Source organism: Rhipicephalus sanguineus, chromosome 3 (assembly GCF_013339695.2).
Source record: "Rhipicephalus sanguineus isolate Rsan-2018 chromosome 3, BIME_Rsan_1.4, whole genome shotgun sequence".
Lineage (NCBI taxonomy): Eukaryota > Metazoa > Arthropoda > Arachnida > Ixodida > Ixodidae > Rhipicephalus > Rhipicephalus sanguineus.
The window spans coordinates 63690940-63709466 of NC_051178.1; the positions used below are offsets into that span (position 1 = coordinate 63690940).

At 45.7% G+C, this 18527-nt stretch overlaps 1 protein-coding gene across 1 annotated transcript in view; it reads left to right on the top strand.

The window, feature by feature from the left end:
- LOC119386682 (protocadherin-16) overlaps window positions 1-11081 on the top strand; it is a 203509-nt gene extending 192428 nt beyond the window's left edge. The window contains exons 13-15 of the mRNA XM_037653973.2: window positions 3100-3163; window positions 4597-4980; window positions 9694-11081. Of these exons, the coding sequence (XP_037509901.1) occupies window positions 3100-3163; window positions 4597-4980; window positions 9694-9780 (535 nt within the window). The 3' untranslated portion in view covers window positions 9781-11081. The remainder of the gene's footprint in view (window positions 1-3099; window positions 3164-4596; window positions 4981-9693) is intronic.
- Window positions 11082-18527: the final 7446 nt, after the last annotated feature.

Sequence of the window (18527 nt, forward strand, 5' to 3'; positions counted from 1 at the left end):
TTCTTGCCGCTTTGTCATCGCTCCCTTTGTACCTTTTTGCGCGCTCTTCGGGACTAAAGGAGGGAGACAGCGCTTGAAGCCTGCGACTCATCCCTGCAGGGGCGTAACCAGAAATTTTTTTCGGAGGGGGGGGGGGTGGTTTCAACCATACTTTATGTATGTTCGTGTGTGGGTTTGTATGTGTGCGTGTATATATACGCAAGCAAAACTGAAAAATTTTTTTTGGACGGGGGGGGGGGGGGGTGAACCCCCCCAACCCTTGGCTACGCCCCTGGATCCCTGCAACTTCGCTCATACTTGTGAGACTCGAAAAATCTTAATGGCAAACGATTCATGAGGCAATAAACTCCGATTGTGAGTTCATTTGCTGATTACTTCGGCAAGTGTTGCAAGCAGTAACGTAGCCAGCAATTTCTTTTCTTTTTTTTTGGGGGGGGGGGGGGTTAGCCATACTTTATGTACGTTCGTGCGTACGTTTGTGTGCGTGTACATATACACATGCAACACTGAAAACTTTCGAGGGGATGGGGCCTGAACAACCCTTTACCCGCTCTGGCTACGCCCCTGGTTGCAGCCCCGTTTAAGAAGATGGCGCAAGACACATGTAAGAGAGAAAAAAAAAAGAGAAATGCCCAGCCCAGGATGTCTTGTAAGACCACTTGGCATTATGCCTAATTTCTAGGGCTCCGTGTTTTCCAATAAATCCGAAAAAATCTGATAAACACTCGCCGGTAAAATTTTTTACAATTCGGATTTATACGACAAACTCCGATCTTAATGTCCAATATGACCCTGTTCTTTGTCGAAAAAGCGTGTTCTTAGTGGTCACTAACATATCGGCCAGTTTGCCCGATATTAACTGTCAACAGTATCTCGTAGGCCGCACCCATCGCACAATTAACAAACGGCTTTAAGATATACGTGTAGGGCCCACATCAGACGACATCAATTACACGGACTTCGTAAGGTATGCTTGCGTATGTTACAACAAGCTTCAAGGTTGTAATGCGCACAAACGTAGGTGTTTTGTATTGAGTATTTGTGCTCGTGTTGTGCGTTCAAACCTCCCAGACAACTAAAGTACGCTTGGTGCGTTCTGATGCTTTCGTTTTCAGATAACATTTCATTTAAGATTATGGAGTATTGAGAATAATGCAAAATTAAACTTCGAATTTCGGAGAATTGAGAATGTACGCAAAATAAGCTCCGATTAAACGCCAAATTTCCACCAAAAAGTAAACTCCGAAAGACATCCTCCGAATTTCAAGATGAAAATTGGCCGCGTATCTGCGTGCTTCGCTGCAAATCTCGTGTAAAGACGATAGAAGAGGCGCTGTGTGAGATATGGACGCCATCTGGCAATACGTCGGGAAACATGAGTGCTGTGTTGCGTGCTGGTAGTCCCGGCGCAGCAGCAGGCGAAGACCTTTGCAGAGAAACGTCCGCACTCAACGAGTACTCTCCACACACTCTTTTATTTACACGTCGCCTGGGTAAAACAGGAACGCCAGAGCGGCGCCCACAACCGGCAGCCTGAAGGCCGCCCACAACGCTGCTTTTTAATTTTTTAAATATTTTTTTCACCTTCTTGGCCTTCTCAAAACTAAAGTTTTTCAACACCAACCCATGGCATTCGTACAGTGCAATACAGAACCGAAACCGAAACACAACAATGGGCTCGTGCGAAGAGCACGGAGGAAGGCAAATTTCAGCGCAGTCGCATTTTCAGCTTTGTTGAAACAGCGCTCACTAGACGACGACGAAGTAAAAGAAGGCACAGGACAGGCAGCGCCTGTCCTGTGCCTTTTTTACTTCGTCGTCGTCTAGTGAGCGCTGTTTCAACAAAGATGAACGCATACCAACTCGCTCAAGCTTCCATTCTTATGCATTTTCAGCGCAGCTTAAGAAACTAGGGTCCTTAAAATTACGTATGTATGCATTTTCTATTAAAGGAACACGCCACCTAATACTTACCTAGTGATGTTGCACCTCAGATATGCATGATATTTACTTTTTGATCGACAACGTTCACAAGTATGAACAGCCGTACCAGTTCAAGACGGCTGGCCCTTGGGCAAGTGGTTCAACTTTGGCAGAGTGGCTTAATCGAGGGACGTGCCGACAAACAGAAAGACAGACAGACAGACAGACAGACAGAAAGACAGACCAAAATTTCTGCGTTTAAGTTCCCCAAGAAAGACTATCGTCTTTAATAAACTCCGAAAACACGGAGCCCTACTCATACCTCTTGCGCTGATCTTTTCAACATGACAACCAAATATTTAAAAGGGCCCGGCAACGTTGCTTTAGTGCCCTTTGTAGGAGTAGAGTGTGTGTAGGATTGAACACTGAGATGAACACAAGAAAATTATTTAAAGAAATGGTGCACGGGAACTGCAAGTGTTACTCTTCAGATTTGAAAACTAAAGCAGACGACGAGAGCGAACATTCTGTCGCATTTGACTCTTTTAGTGACGTCACTGGTTGCCACCAATCACCGCGAGCCTTTTGTAGAGGCGCGCGGGAAGTATCGCCTCGTGGCGCCCTTTAGCAACCGTTGCACAGCGCTCCCGTGAAACGGTTTGTGTCCAGTTGTAGTTGTTTTCAAAATATAATCTTTAAAAACAAATATTTCATAAGTAACAGAGTATAAGGAATGTTTGATATTTTTCAATTCACATTAGTGTGGTTAGCTGTGACCGTACGACTTCCGCACGCGAATGGGCCTAAACAGCCGATTCAGAATGCACAGCCACTGCCTTCGCTGTCACATGGCGAAACGTCTCTTCAGATGCCAAAAACCGGTGCTGTGTGTTGCTCTATCCGGATCAGGAAGGGGTTTCTCAATTAAAATTAAATTATAAGTAAATTGTTTTCGGAGAAGGCCCTGGCGTTTCCATCTTGCCACATTGCACAGTACCAGAGGAAGCACTGAAGACATCTTTCGTTTGTGTCGCAGGGTCCCTTTAACAGAATTCAATTTTTTCCGATGATTCTACGTATGATAATGCCTGTCTGATGGTTCTACATCTTGCACCTAGTAACTTCTAATTTCGAATGGTATGTGAAAAGTGTTCTCTGTTGTGGTTCGTTTTCCAGTAAAAAGTACCGCAGCAGGCTGCCGCTATCCTTCACCGGCAATGGCCACACAGCGCTGAATAAGGTATGACGATAACACTTATACATATGCATAAGACAATGCATTGTCTGAGTTGAAAAACAAAAGCCAGGTGTTTCGTTTTCAGCGTAATGAGCTCCGTTCCCGGGACAGATTTATTTTAGGACGCCTGCTTCGTGATTATACATACTATGACGGCCACTAGAAAGTTTATTTTATAATTTATTCGTTTCGAAATGAACTTTAGCGGTTCCAGACTTAGGAAATGGATGGTAAAGAAAGAAAAATTGAAAGAGCTGTATTTCTCGACATTATTTACAACAACCAATAACTTTTAATGGTTTAGGCACTCAAACTATCTGACATCCCAGTTTTACTTACTAAATTTATAACAAATGGCAAAGGCATCATTAGACATCAGCTAGGACTGAGACTGCCATAATTTTCCACATGTGGTTGCAGATATCAACCCCAATATTTCCAGAGAATAGACACGCGGAGTCTTGAACGCATGACACCAGTGCGACCTAATTATGCAGGCGTTGGTCGCCTAACAATGATATAAGATATCATTGCCCTTTTCTGCCATGTCTAGTACGCAATTCATTCTTGCAGTGTTTAAGACAACTTTGCCTCAAATTATCAAGTTGCAAAGATTACGGCGAAGTAGAAGGAAACTCATTAGCTGAAAACAAGCTTATGGATGGGTTACCGGCAGAGCTTTGAATATCCATCATATTCCTGCAACCCGACGACATGGCGCTTATAGCAGTACAATATAAAAAAGCTGTACTAAGTAGTACAGTTCCGCATTGCAATGAAAATAACTACTTATATTTCCAATAGAGCTTGTGTAACCTGCAGATCATGTGGTGGCAATCGATGCATGCTCCACCGAGTAAACACAGGCTGATATTTGACTGTGAGCGTGTGCTATTCTCGAAATCATACTATTCGTGAAGTTATGCATGGCAGGTGGATGTTTTGGCACTAGAAGTGTGGTTATATATGCAGTAGGATGCACATTTGAGCGAGTAGGTGATCAGTAATTTTGTCAAGGACAGCGCGGAGTTTTAAACGAGGACAAAGAGAAGAGGAAAAACACAAGACGTTATATATGCCTTAAATAGGAATTGGAATCTTCCCTTTAGACACAATGAAGCCTGCATAAGGCACGATAAACTTCGCTACGAAATTGTACAATCCATAGTTGTAGATTAATACTTGAAACAAGTTCTATTACAGAAAGAAAACAAGCGGACAAAGAAGTATCTACCTGTAAAAAGGCGCGGTTCTAACTGGCCCAGTGGGACCCGAGGAACTCCACACAGTTTTAGTTTCATCTTGTTTGGTATTTTCCGAAATTATAAAACAGTGTGCGACGAAAATGTGTTCCGGTTGTTCTCTCGTAACCACGTGACCAATATATTGGCAAAACCTCATAGTCATGCGTTCAGAAACACCAATTATGAATGCAGGTGGCGACAATAAAGGCTCCCCGCAGTGCGACCAGCAGGCTCATCAATCCGCCGAGGCCACTTGCGGGTGTCGAAAATCCCATCTTCAGTCTGTCGGACGCCAAGTCGGACGACATGACCGAGGACATGAGCGAGCGAGAGACGCTCCCCGACAGTCCGGACACTCCCATCCGAAACGGCGGCATAAACAACAATAACGGACGGCTACCAAACGGTAGGGCGCTGCCCAGTGGCCGACTGGAGCCGCTGCACAACGGGACGATGACTTCACCGGGTGGCCCAATGCTAAGGGGCAATGGCAAGCTGTTAAACATCCAGTGGCCCGTAGGGTCCATGCCCATGAAAGTAAACAACCTGAACTGGGAGGACGACCAGCCTAACAAGGTATACGATTCGTAAACTTTTCGATATCCGAAAGGTATAATTAACGTTTTTAACTTTAGCGGAGCTGTTTAAGCCGACCGTTAGTCCGTGCAGAGGGAAGAGAAAACATTCGTCGTCTTGAACTGGCACGCGATCTCTTCATCCTCTTCTTCATCTTCTCCTTGGCTCCCAGAACACGTGCGCTGATTTGTACTGCGTGAGATGCAATAACACTGATGGGCGAGAGAATGAGCACAGAGAAAGATAAAGAAAGAGAGAAAGAGGGAGAGAGAAAGGAAAGATAGAAAGAAAGAGAAATTCTTGGCAAACAAAAATTTCTTGGCGAGGCGAGTACCGAACACGCGTGCCCGTGATTCGAAGGCGAGCGTCGTGACCACTCAGTTATTCAGGCACGCAATCACAGCATAGCATAGCCATGTACAGTACAGTATATCAAGGGGGTTGGGAAAGGGAAGTGAGGGTGAGCAGGAGAGAGAGGAGGAGGGGGAGAGAGTTAAGCATAGCATAGAAAAGAGAGAGAGAGAGAAAGGAAAGAAAGACAGAAAGAGAAAGAAAGAGAGAGAATGAAAGAAAGTGAGAGAAATAAATACACAGAGAAAGAGATAGAAAGAAAGAGGAAGCGAGAAATAGAAATAAACACAGATAAAAAAAACATAGAAACATAGTGAGATGACAGAAAAAGAAATAGAGAAGAAGAAATAGCAATAAAATTTTTTTTAAAAATTCATCCAGCTCCGCTTCGCGGACACCGATGAAACAGCGAAGCAGGTGGCGTTCCCTTAGTCAGGCTGACGCATTTCTATGTTTTGTGAGTCTTTCAGGTATGTTTCGTATTGAAAAACGCAGTGGCGCTGTCCCATTGCCATGCATGATTATTGGGCCAGTGTGGCGCTGGGTACTGGGACGTTGGCTCGCTGCGCACTGGGACGCCAGTTACGGGGCGAAATCAGGCTTTTAAATTGTTTTTCAAAACTGTGGTCATGCCCAGATCGCAATTAGGACTAAAACACGAGCACTACGGCAAGAAAAAAAAAATGCGAGCGAGCGGGCGGAAGTCCAACCGACCACTTCGACGCACCGTACAGCCTGAGTCTGACACGTTACAGATACACCACACTTGGAAAACAAGAGCCGGCCTTTTTATTCTTCATGTTGTAACTAATTCCGGTAGCCAGTATTTCCATTTTCTCGTTTAGAAACTCAGATTTCAGTCTCTTCGTGCTCGCGACAACCCAACAGAAGATAGTTAATTTGTTTATTATGTGCTGCCTACGATCAGAACGTCTATCTGGCACGTTTTGCCGCAAAACATATTATCGTAACCGCAGATGGGTTGCGGCAATCGCACTGAATCACTAAGCGGTTAGTCATATCTATGCGTAGAAAACAACGTGCATCTGAACTGCACAAGAACACTTTAGCTTTCGTCACCCGCTTGGCCATATTTTCTGTCCGTCTTATTTACGTTCCGCGTACTATACAGCCGCGGTATAGTTCACTCTAGCCGACCCGACCATTAGGCTTAGAGCTGTACTGCGTGCGCCACGATCGCCGTGAAGATCGTGGATATTCAATTACGAAGAACTTAATAACCGTTGAAATGTAGTTTCGATCACAACTGACTCAAGCAAGGTCATATTTGCATCTTTGACTACACAAATCAGAAGCTAAAAACGCCGAGATTGAGCGTTACAGCGGGTAACTGCTGCCGATGACGTGCGGCTTTCAGCGGCGCGAGCCCATACGGAAGGACTGACAGCTAGAGTCGGTTGATGTTGATTATCAGACTAATACTGTCATATTGAGTTCCGAATGATAACTTCTTTCGATGCAGTTATATGAACTGCATTCACGACACTCGATCGTACACTTCAGAGAAAGCGCACGTGCGCGCGCTCGACAGATGAACGTGTTTAGCGTATACGTCGTCCGTCGCCTAACAAACTAAAGCTAGATATGTGTAGGACACAGAATAGAATAATACTTTGCAAATATTCGATAATTTTTTCTTTCGACATCTCGCGATACAATATCAAATCTCATACGAGGTCCACCCGACGCGCCTATTATCTTCCAATGTGCTGCCAGTGTTCCTAGTGCGCGGGCAGACATTGTACAGCGTGGCCAGTGCCTCCCAGTGCGCTGTAAGGAACTGGGCCACACTTCACAGTATTCCCAGCATCTTTCAGCGCACTGTGCGGCACTGGCCACGCTGTACAGTCTGTCCCAGTGCCTCCCAGCCCGCTGTAGTACACTGGGACACACTGTACAGCGTTTCCAGTGCGACCCAGTGCGCTGGAAGGCACTGGAAACGCTGTTTTTTCTAATATGGTTGTACCACTGCTCTTTATTAAACACTCATTGTTAAGCTTTGAGGTATTAGTATACCCACGATTTATTATGACCACATAGTATTACGTGACAGTGGCGTGACTATGACAACGCGCACGCCATTTGTTGGGCTAAAAGTTGCCTTCTTCCTTTTTAGCGGAAGTTGTGTGTAGTGGGATTTACCCAATTTCTGTAGCACATACCCGTTTATGATGATCATAGTTTTCTGATAGGCCGCACAGATTTCTATGGCACATGCCCGTTTGTTGGGCTAATTGTTGCCTTCATTTTTAGTGGACCAGTGGTGAGTATTGGGATTTACCCAATGTCTGCGGCGCATACCCGTTTATGATGCCCACAAGCGTTGCCACGAATCCCGGACATGAAAGGCTCGAGCATTAACAGCTTCGCTGTTAAAACAAAGAAGGCCTTAGTAGCGTTTGCTGCCGGGCTAGTTGGTAGATGGCTGAAGTTGAATTTGATGGCGCAAATGCTCGGACAGGGACTAGGAACACAGGACGCGGACTAGCGCACAACTCCGCCCAGCTCCGCACTTCGTTCAGGCTTGGCACCGCTGGCGTGAAGCTGCCTTGTTTGTTTGGTACACTCCTTGGTTACGATATTTAAATCGGTCCTGCCTCTTTTTATCATCGGAGACTACCATGGTGCTTGTTCACATGTTGGCCAAGGTGTGTTCTGTTATTCCTTAGACAGACACATGAAGAGTTTCGGGGACAATAAAATATGTTCCATGGAGGAAATACAAAGTAGTACTCAGCGGTTACAATATCTTATTCTTAGAATTATAATATTTGCCAAGTTACGTTTAACGGCCGAAGTTACGCTGAACGGGCGTGGCGCTACTAGTGTGGCTGTAGGTCTGTAAAACGGGAACGGAAATTTTAGCCGTTTCACGGTACTAAGACATCACAGCCTGTACATGTGAGCTTTGAATCGGTCAGTAAATGCGAACTACTCATTCATCGCTGCGTGGTATGTTTCTGGGCACACAGCAGGACGCCCTCTGCGAATCGGCAGACTGAATTCAACACGCTCAAAGGCTCCCTGAGGCGGTTTCTTTAAATTATGTAAGTGACTGATCCCTAACTAGAGCAGTCCATTAACGCTCTACTTTGCGGTCAACATGTTGAATCAAGGGAGGTACGGGTAATTAATTTATCCTCTTTTCAGCCAACGCTTTTTATCCTCAATGTCTTCACCGAGTGGTGGGGGGGGGGGGGGGGGGTGCTAAGCTACGCTTTCAGCGATCCTTCGCTGGAGCCCCGTAGATCGCGCAGGCCACGCTGATATTTTAGGGGCGAAGCTCCTAAAGCCGTGGGTCTGTACATGCATGTCTTTCGTGGTACGTGACCGCCTAGTTCTATGAAGTGCACTTGCGAGCAACCCACTACGCTATAAAACATCATAATGTTAGAAGCGAAGTGCACTTGCGAGGAACCCACTACGCTATAAATCATCATAATTTTAAGTGCACTTGCGAGGAACCCACTACGCTATACATCCTAAAGCCGTGGGTCTGTACATGCATGTTTTTCGTGGTACGTGACCGCCTAGTTCTATGAAGTGCACTTGCGAGTCTTACGAGTTGCGAGTTCTATGAAGTGAACTTGCGAGTCTTACGTCTTTCTTAATGATGTAATGGGCAAACTTACACGGGAGAGTTGTGGTTTTACCGATGATCTCCCCTCTGGAGCTTCGCCCCACTCATCATCATTCATTCCGTGAATATGGCGTGATCTTTTTTTTCCGTTTAATATTCACGCCAACAGGTGCCGACACAAATCCTACTTCGTCTACGTGATAATTGATGGTAGCGCAGGCCAAAGACACGGACAAAAGAAAGCACATGCGACACCGCAGCGCTATCAATTATCATGCAACCATACCAACAAGCGCAAATCGTCACCCTCATCTACTTCGTCTAAAGCAGCATCCATAGTGCAACTATTGAGGCCGCTCTTACCTACTGCTGCAGTAGACGCGTTATAAAGCCCATGAGATCGGTCGCAGCTGCTATGTCCAATCAGCCACAGATCAGATTTCTACATGCGCATCGTTTTAGCACGATAATATTGGCGGACCTATCGGGCCTCAATGTACCGTGGCAAAGTGGCAAAATTTTACACGGTCAGTTATGACCAGTTTATGCTCTAAAGTTGCGCATCCCTTGCAATACTGTAACACTGCATGTGTCTTGATTTGTTTAATGTCCTGAGAAATCTGTGATGCCTAGGATGTCAGAACTTGCAATATTGAAAGTTTATTTCGAGTCTCCCTCACGATGAAGCAACGAAAGAAGGCGGCAAAGTATTTTACACATATGTGATAATGCCGATACTGCGTTTTTGTGGTTTCTTTCAGACGGCACTGGATCCAGACTTCAGTGTAACACCACTGACCGCTGCCAGCCACCTTCCTGACCACAACGAACTGACAGTGTACTTCTAGGTCAAGGTCCTCTTCGACGCATCCTCTGTCTAGCTGGGGCGCTCGTCACGTCACCAGTGGTCTTGGAATATGTGGAGGACAAGCATATGTGCGCGATGCATGGTCGTGGTTGTGATGGACTTGTGAAATGCCACGCTCCCAGTGCCCTGGATCACAGATGCGACGGCAGCCTTGTCTTCCTTTCAAGCCTTACTGCAGATTCCTGTAGTGCCACCGTCGTCTTCCTCAAAAGCAAGCACCATACAGTGGAGTGGTGTTGTGCGGACATTTCCTGTGTGCAGCCGCTGTGTTCGCGCTATTTCAACTTTGAGGTGGAATAGACAGGCCGCCCACGCTACGCTTCACATATTGTTATTGAGAGTGTACATATGAAAAATGTAACTTCTATGCTGCCACTCACCAGCTATACTTTCTTCAAGGACTAAGTAGGACCCTGCAAAGGCGCTTCAAGGACACTGACGACGGTATCAGTGACTTGTTACAGCGCGAGAAATTGATGCTTGTGAAAACGATGCCATTTGTCCTTTTGAGAACCTTGCATGGAAGCTAAGTTTTCGAAATATTACCGACTGTATAGTACGTGCAACAAACAATATGTGAACGTTCCAAAGCATTTTCTGCGTTCTGTAGTCAGGAATATTTTATCTTTCCATGCCACTGTGTCATTGAAGAAATTCATTCAGTAGAGGTCTACGACAATCACTTTGTATGGGAGGTGCTTCAATGACAGTGTAAGGCAATCTTGACAATGCCGTGTCATAGAATGAGAAGGGCACGTACGCCTTAAGCGATAGAATGCGTTCGACCAAACTATTACATTATGAATGTAGCAAAACATTGAGCATTTCGACTGCAATCGACGATAACGTTGTGTAATTTACGTATCTTCTCAATCACCACCAAATATCGACGCTATAGTCTGCCTTCTTTGTTTTGTTTTCAATGTGGACGAGCACCTGCATAACATGAAAATAATGAATTGAAGTGAGATAGCGCATGATAAACTCGGATATCTCTAAGTGCCAACACCGAAGCTTTTGTAGGCGTTTAATGCTCGCCACTCCACGCTTTCCTCTTGGTAGGCCGAGTCACTGTTAAGTGTGCTGTGGATATCCCGCGTCAAGAAACCTTCCCATTGTCAGTCAAGCAAAGCCACTAGTGCACTGTATAACTGACAGTATAGCATTATGCGCGGAGAGCATTTCTAGATGTCGCAAAAAAATTGTATTTACCAAAGCAATGGCTCAGTACTGAGGTTGTTTTTGTACATAGAAACATATGATAAAATAAACAAGCTACGAATGGTTTGTATGCATATAGTTATGAATAATGGGCCACTGATATACTACTCATACTCGCTACGATGCATTGATGCATACGGTGGTCGTTTAGTATTATTTTGTTGAGTCGTTGAAGCTTGACGTTTGCGTGTGCGAATTATTGATGTATGCAAAGACAATACTTCTGTAGTGCGGCTGTACAGTTTTGTTTCGTTTTGCAAAACAGATTTAAAAAAGTCAGAACTCGCATTATATGAAGAATGCGAGAGGGTATGTCGAAGTTCTTACACTGTATGTTTCGTTGACGAGTGTGATACATTTTAGTCTTAAGAACATGTAATGATTATAATAATGAGAATATGTTCAATTGAAGTCAAAGCCACTTTGCAGTGATCTATACTTAGCCCTGCTTCATCAGCTCTTTCAATACTGTGCGTGTGATTTTCTAAGTTGAATAACGTCACCGCCCTCAACAGCGGTTTGCCATCTTGGAAACCGTCCATGTAATTCTAAAAGAGCACCAATTTTCGCTACAGGTATAATATGGCCTGTGGAGCGCTCCATTTCCTTGTGGGCAATTCAACGCTTCGACAAGTGGAGTTGTCTTCGCCAGGGCCCCGACTAAGACAAGCCCGTTTTTGAAAACTTGGGTTCCTGCAAAATTACCTGTTCAACAATTATTTCCTCACTTGAAGTCCCTATCCGTATCTTAACCCGATATTAAGCCTTGTTTGTATATATGCCACCTGTGTGAAAATACGGACAGACCACAATATACCTTTACAGCATCGCGTCATATGTGCATGCATCATTGCAATGGCCGACAACACCATGTGGACACACTGGGCTGAAAAGAGCTGCATGACTGCCTATGCCTTCTCACACTACAGTGCCCAGACGCAAGTGACGTGCTCAGTGCTGGACAACCGGAAGAGTCGTCCACTGCAGGAGCACAGTGATCTATGTCAGTGGCCTCAAAGAAACCCAATGCACAAGCTTTTATTTGTGCTATTCCTGTCCCTCAAGACAGAATTCTGCAACCATTGTTGAGTGAATGCGGTTACATTTCCTCTTCATGTCCTCCTTACCGCTCTACTATATTTACTTACCCGTGTAAGGCACCGAATCCGAATTTGATTAGGGCAAATCTTTGCCTCTCCACATAGCGGCGCCGAGCATTTCCGGTATAGGAGCTTACCACAACCTAGGCAGGGCGATGTTATGGGGTATATTCAAGCACGAAAACCTAGATGGCGATTTAGTAAACCTGATGAAGTTATATAGAGGCAAACGAGTTTTATTTGTTTTGGAAAGGTCCGAAATCTAATGAATTAGAGCGTAATCACCGTAGACTGAACAAAGGATGCCTTAGATATATCTATCTCCATTAAGACTGAACCTGATGTTAAGGGCATAGAACGACGGCAGGAAAATATTGAATTAGGTTTTAATCATAGTATCTACGTGAGTGGACAAAAAAGGTTCACTGGGCTGATCCACGCGGACTACATTGTTTTAACTGTGTACAGCTCAAGGAATGTGCATACTGCCGCAAATACATGTGCCAATTAAGCAATTTTAGCTCATAAAATTAGGAAATAATTTTTAACGGACAAATAAGTAGTGAAACGATATCATTTCGGCAGACGGCGTTTGTAAAGGAATTAGGGTAGGTGTATGTATTAATGAAGGAAAGACCTCCGTATCACTGCAACAAGATAATGTGACCAATACGAAGCAAAATGCAGCAAAGTTAACAGCAGAGAAAAATCTCGTGCTCTATGCGGGCTTACACGTTGAAATGGTGCATGGAATGAGTTATGGCGTAATTGTACGAAAAGCAAGATTCACAAAATTAGTTCTGTGTTTTAACTCACAACTTTTGTCGTGTTTGGAAGTTGGCCAAAAGTGAGCCACCGACTGAAATCGATAGGTCACGTGACAACTACAATTTAAACAGTGCAAGATGAAATGGGCTATGCTTCTATAGCGCACAGGAAATTTAGGTTTCAAATGAGACTTAGCAGTGCGGAGGAAAACAAATACGCGGCTAAAGTGCGAAGTATGTGACAATTCGGAGTCATCGCTTTAGCGGCAAGGGCGAAGCAGTGAATGCGAGAACAAAATGTAATGCTATGCGAAGTAAGGCGAGGAGAGAACTCCTTTAGCATTCGATCTCGCGCTACTCGACAAAACGGTGCCGCGCTGTCGCTGCAACGGACGAAGCGACCTTGGTGGTCTCTGAATGAAGGAAAGAAGATTACTTGGTGGTCTCTGTCGCTTCAAGTTAAACAGCTGTGCGAACGCAGCACGTGAAAAGGTATAAGCCGTCAGGTGATCCTTGCCCAGGTACGGCACGCACCACTGCGCCCGAGAGATCGCAGTACGTAGTTCCTGCCGAAGCGACGCGGTGCCCCCCTCCCCCCTACTCCTTCACTCACGGGCCTTTCGCGCGACGACAGAGGGCGGGCGCATTTACTCTCCACTAAAGTCACTGGAACGGGAAAAGTACCGCGTTCTTTTTCTCTTCGCCGCCGCGCCCTTTCGGCGGCTTCGCCACATAAATGGTCCAGCTCGCTCGCTTCGCTAGCGTCTCCCGGCCGCCGAATCACTGCGCTTTGAAGGGCGATTGTTTTGATAGCCTCAGAAAAGCATACAGGAACATTACGACATCCCGCGTCATTTTGACACTTCATCGCAAGCCTGTTGAGGCATCGAAGAAGGACTGGGCGCTGCGCCGGCTACGCTTTCGTGAGCAGTAACAGGCGGGAAGCGGGCAAAGCCCTCTTTGCTATTCCCATTAGGAAAAAGGATGCCAAGCGACGGGCTGTGTGGCTGCACAGAATACGGCACGAAAAATTTGTTCCCACGACTTAGACCCGCCTTTGTGAGGCAAGCGTTTTATTGAGAATTCGCAAATACTGTTTCGGGAATGTTGGCGTCTCCGCTGCACTAGTGCAGCTTGTTTCGCGTGGTTGCTGCAGAAGGTTCATGCACAATAACATTGCCGGGCAGCTCTTAATTATGTTTGGCGCAAAAGTGACGCCTTTTGGCTCACATATGATCAGCGTGCCATGAAAACTGACTGCTACAGATTGGTATTGCGTGACGTGACTGAATGACGAACATAAATAACAGTGTGTACCATGAAAATAATGGCACGCACGTAATGTAAGGCATCATTTACATGCCATGCTCATGGTGCACTCGCGTCCCGTTCGCTGGCTTGATATGCACCAAAATCGGTATTGTGTGACTTGACTGTATGACGAACACAAATATCAGGTGGTAACATGAAAATAATGACACGCATGTCATGAAAGGCATCATTTACATGCCAACCCATGGTGCACTCACGGCCGGTTCGCTGGCTTGATATGCACCAAAATTGGTATTGCGTGACGTGACCGTATGACGAAAAGAAATACCAGGTGGTAACATGAAAATAATGGTACGCATGTCATGTAAGGCATGATTTACATGCCATGCTTATGGTGCACTCGCGGCCGGTTCGCTGGCTTGATATGCACCAAGATTGGTAGCGCGTGACGTGGCTGTATAATTGTGCCTTTTGTGTCAATCCGGCAGATCCCACGCATTGTGGGAATCAATCTAATGCGAAGCAGCCAGCAAAGAGCTGCATATATCGCCTTGTTCGTCTTTGAGGCAGATGAAATCATTGATGTTCATTGATGTCATGACATCTAGTTCACCAGATATCGCATGTTTGTCATACATGCATGCATGTAGAATCTGTTATACACAACGCATGACCTGCAATTTATGTTCGTCACGCACGCACGTCATGCCATACCAAATTTGGTATACATCCAGTTAACAAAACGACCGGAAGCGCACAAGGACAGTGTAATGTCAACTATGCCGTACATGTAATGCATGTCATGGTTTTCACGTTACCACCTGTCATTCATGTTAGTCATACAGTCACCTCGCGCTATACCAAATTTTGTGTATATCAAGCTACCGAACCGGCCGCGAGCGCACCATGAGCGTGGCAAGTAAGTGATGCTGTACATGACATGCAAGTCATGATTTTCATGCTACCACCTGTCACGAATGTTCATCATACAGAAATATGCCGTCATATCAATTTTGGTATATATGCATTTCACTAAACGACCGCGAGCGCCCCGAGGCTATGTCGTGTATCTTATGTTTTACAGGGTATGCCTGCCATAATTTGCACGTTATGACCAGTAACTTATGTTCGTCATACACTCTTGTCACGCCATATCAATTTTGGTGTGTATCACGCTAGCGAAGCGGCCGCGAGAGCTCCATGAGCGTGGCATGTAAATCATGCCGTACATGTCATTGTTTTCATGTTACCACCTGTAGTTTATATTCGTCCTACAGTCATGTTACGTCATACCGAATTTGGTATACGTCCCATTAACTAAACGGCCAGGAGAGCACATAGTCGTGGGCGGATAGATAGATAGATAGATAGATAGATAGATAGATAGATAGATAGATAGATAGATAGATAGATAGATAGATAGATAGATAGATAGATAGATAGATAGATAGATAGATAGATAGATAGATAGATAGATAGATAGATAGATAGATAGATAGATGCGCTCAAAGTCGCAGAAGTTCGCTAAGCAATGATTCCCATTTAATAAATGCCGACAGCCAAGCGCGTAAATGCCGCACAGTTCGCATTTCTTTATTGCGTTAGTACGCGTGCGCGCGCATGTAGGCAAGTGAAAACTGCCGCAATTTCTTTCCGAATCAGTTAGAGAACAACGGTATGCTTCATTCGGGGCTGCAAAAGTGCACGGAATGCGTAAAATATGCGTTACTCCGCTGAAATCAACACCGCGCCGCCGAAGCATCGGCCGCGCTGGACCAAATATGGCGGCGGGCAGGACGGTCGCGGTACTTTTCCCGTTCCAGTGACTTTACTCTCCACTCAGAGCGATCATGGGCCGCCTTCGCACGCTTTCACTCGCGCATAGAACGTACGACTCGCCGGGCAAGCGTATCGGGCTGCACTTCATACGGAACATCACGGCGGCGTTGACAGCGACGGAATGGTAAAAAAGCGCCTGGAGCGTCCATATAATAGCGATCGCAGTAAACGATATTGAGAAAACGACAGCTAAAACGGATGCTTGGGAAAATGTGGTCAAACCACGGTGTAAGAAAAATAAGATTCCGACACTCGCCGCTCCCCGTAAGGAGAGAGCGCGGGAAGATTGTGTTCGCAACCATGAGTAGTTTTTGCCGCGCAAGTACATATGGCGCTACGGTATGGGGTCTCAGGGGCCCGCGCGGCGTGCATTCTGAGCTTCGCACGCATTGGCAGTGTGAAGGCTTTTCCGTGATTTATACACGCGTTGTATTGTGCTCGTGAGCCCTGTGAGTGTACTTGTTTTGCTTATTCGTATTCTGAGATTTACTCATCGTATAAGTCGACGCTGCGTACGACGCCGAGTGCCCGTTAGCTGCGTCCATGCTGGCTGCGCCTCGACATGGGCAATAAGTGTTTTGTCTCATATTGGAAGCAGGGTATTGGACTTGTACGGAGCGTGTGCACCGCTCCTTATGTGCAAGGCTCATCATGAACCAGAGCGTTTAGATAAGCGGCGATGGGCGATTCTGAGATAGGATAGAATTTTGCAGCCCACTGACCATATGTGCGCGAAGCGCTTCCCATAGGAAGCGATCTACTCACAATGTCTGCGTCATGTTGCAATGCATATCCTTTTTTTTTTCACGTGGAGGAGCCCCGTCGCTGCTCAAGTCCAAGCGCGCTATCTTACATAGCGCGCCTGTTGATTGGGCATCAACATGTCCTGGAATACAACCAACCCCTATACATAGCCTTCATAGATTACGAGAAGGCATTTGATTCGGTGGAGACATCAGCAGTCATGCAGGCACTGCGGAATCAAGGCATCGACGAAGGCTATATAAACATAATGGAAGAAATCTACAGCGGATCCACAGCCACTATAGTCCTCCATAAAGAAAGCGACAGAATCCCAATAAAGAAGGGCGTACGGCAGGGAGACACGATCTCTCCAATGTTATTCACCGCGTGTTTACAGGAGGTTTTCAGGGCCCTAGATTGGGAAGAGTTAGGGATAAGAGTTAATGGAGAATATCTCAGTAACCTACGATTCGCTGACGACATTGCATTGATGAGTAACGCGGGAGACGAATTGCAGCTCATGATTACTGAACTGGATACGGAAAGTAGAAGAGTAGGTCTGAAAATTAATATGCATAAAACTAAAGTAATGTGGAACAATCTTGGCAGAGAACATCGCTTTGCGATAGGTGGCGAGACACTGGAAGTTGTAAAGGAGTACGTCTACTTATGACAGGTAGTAACCGCGGAGCCGAACCATGAGAGTGAAATAACTAGAAGAATAAGGATGGGTTGGGGCTCATTCGGCAAGCATTATCAAATCATGAATGGTAATCTACCACTATCCCTCAAGAGGAACGTATATAACAGCTGCATCTTACCGGTACTTACCTACGGAGCAGAAACCTGGAGACTTACAAAGAGGGTTCAACTTAAATTGAGGACGACGCAGCGAGCGATGGAAAGGAAAATGATAGGTGTAACCTTAAGAGACAGGAAGAGAGCAGAGTGGGTCAGGGAACAAACGGGGGTTAAGGACATCATAGTTGAAATCAAGAAGAAGAAATGGATATGGGCCGGGCACGTAGCACGTCGGCAGGATATCCGGTGGTCATTAAGGGTAACTGACTGGATTCCAAGAGATGGCAAACGTGTGAGGGGGAGACAGAAAATTAGGTGGGTAGATGAGATTAAGAAGTTTGCAGGTATTACGTGGCAGCAGAAAGCACAGGACCGGGTTGATTGGCGGAACATGGGAGAGGCCTTTGCCCTGCAGTGGGCGTAGACAGGCTGATGATGACGATGATGATGATGATGTCCTGGACTCGCTCTGTCTACGCGCAATAAATTCAGCCTACTTGCAACGGTGAGATGAGCTACTTGAGAAGCTTTGGACTCTTCTGGCTCTCCTCGCTTGGCGCTCCTCGTCGGAAGTAGAGCCTGCCGCTTTTGCAGAGGTTTCCACTTTTTACTGCACGGTCAGGTATTGCGGACGGTTCCGGAAAAATGGTAGGTACAGCATCCGAAGAGAGCACATGTTTCTTTCGGATGTCTAGCAGGACGTTTCCCTTGAATTCTGCGTGATATGTTGCAGGCCCATGCACTACCGACGCACTCAGTTATCAAGCCGAAAAGGTAATTTCTTCTTTTATAAGGTGCCATGATTTCCAGCGGCGTCATCTATGCTTATTAGGAGCAAGAAATATTAAATGTTCTAGAAAAGCCAGTGAACAAAAAACATTGTGAATACGACCTGTGTGACCAAGCCACGTTTTTTTACGCTCGGTATATTCATGTGATTATCTTAGTAAGTGGGACTTCATATTAACAGGCAGGCTCTTCTC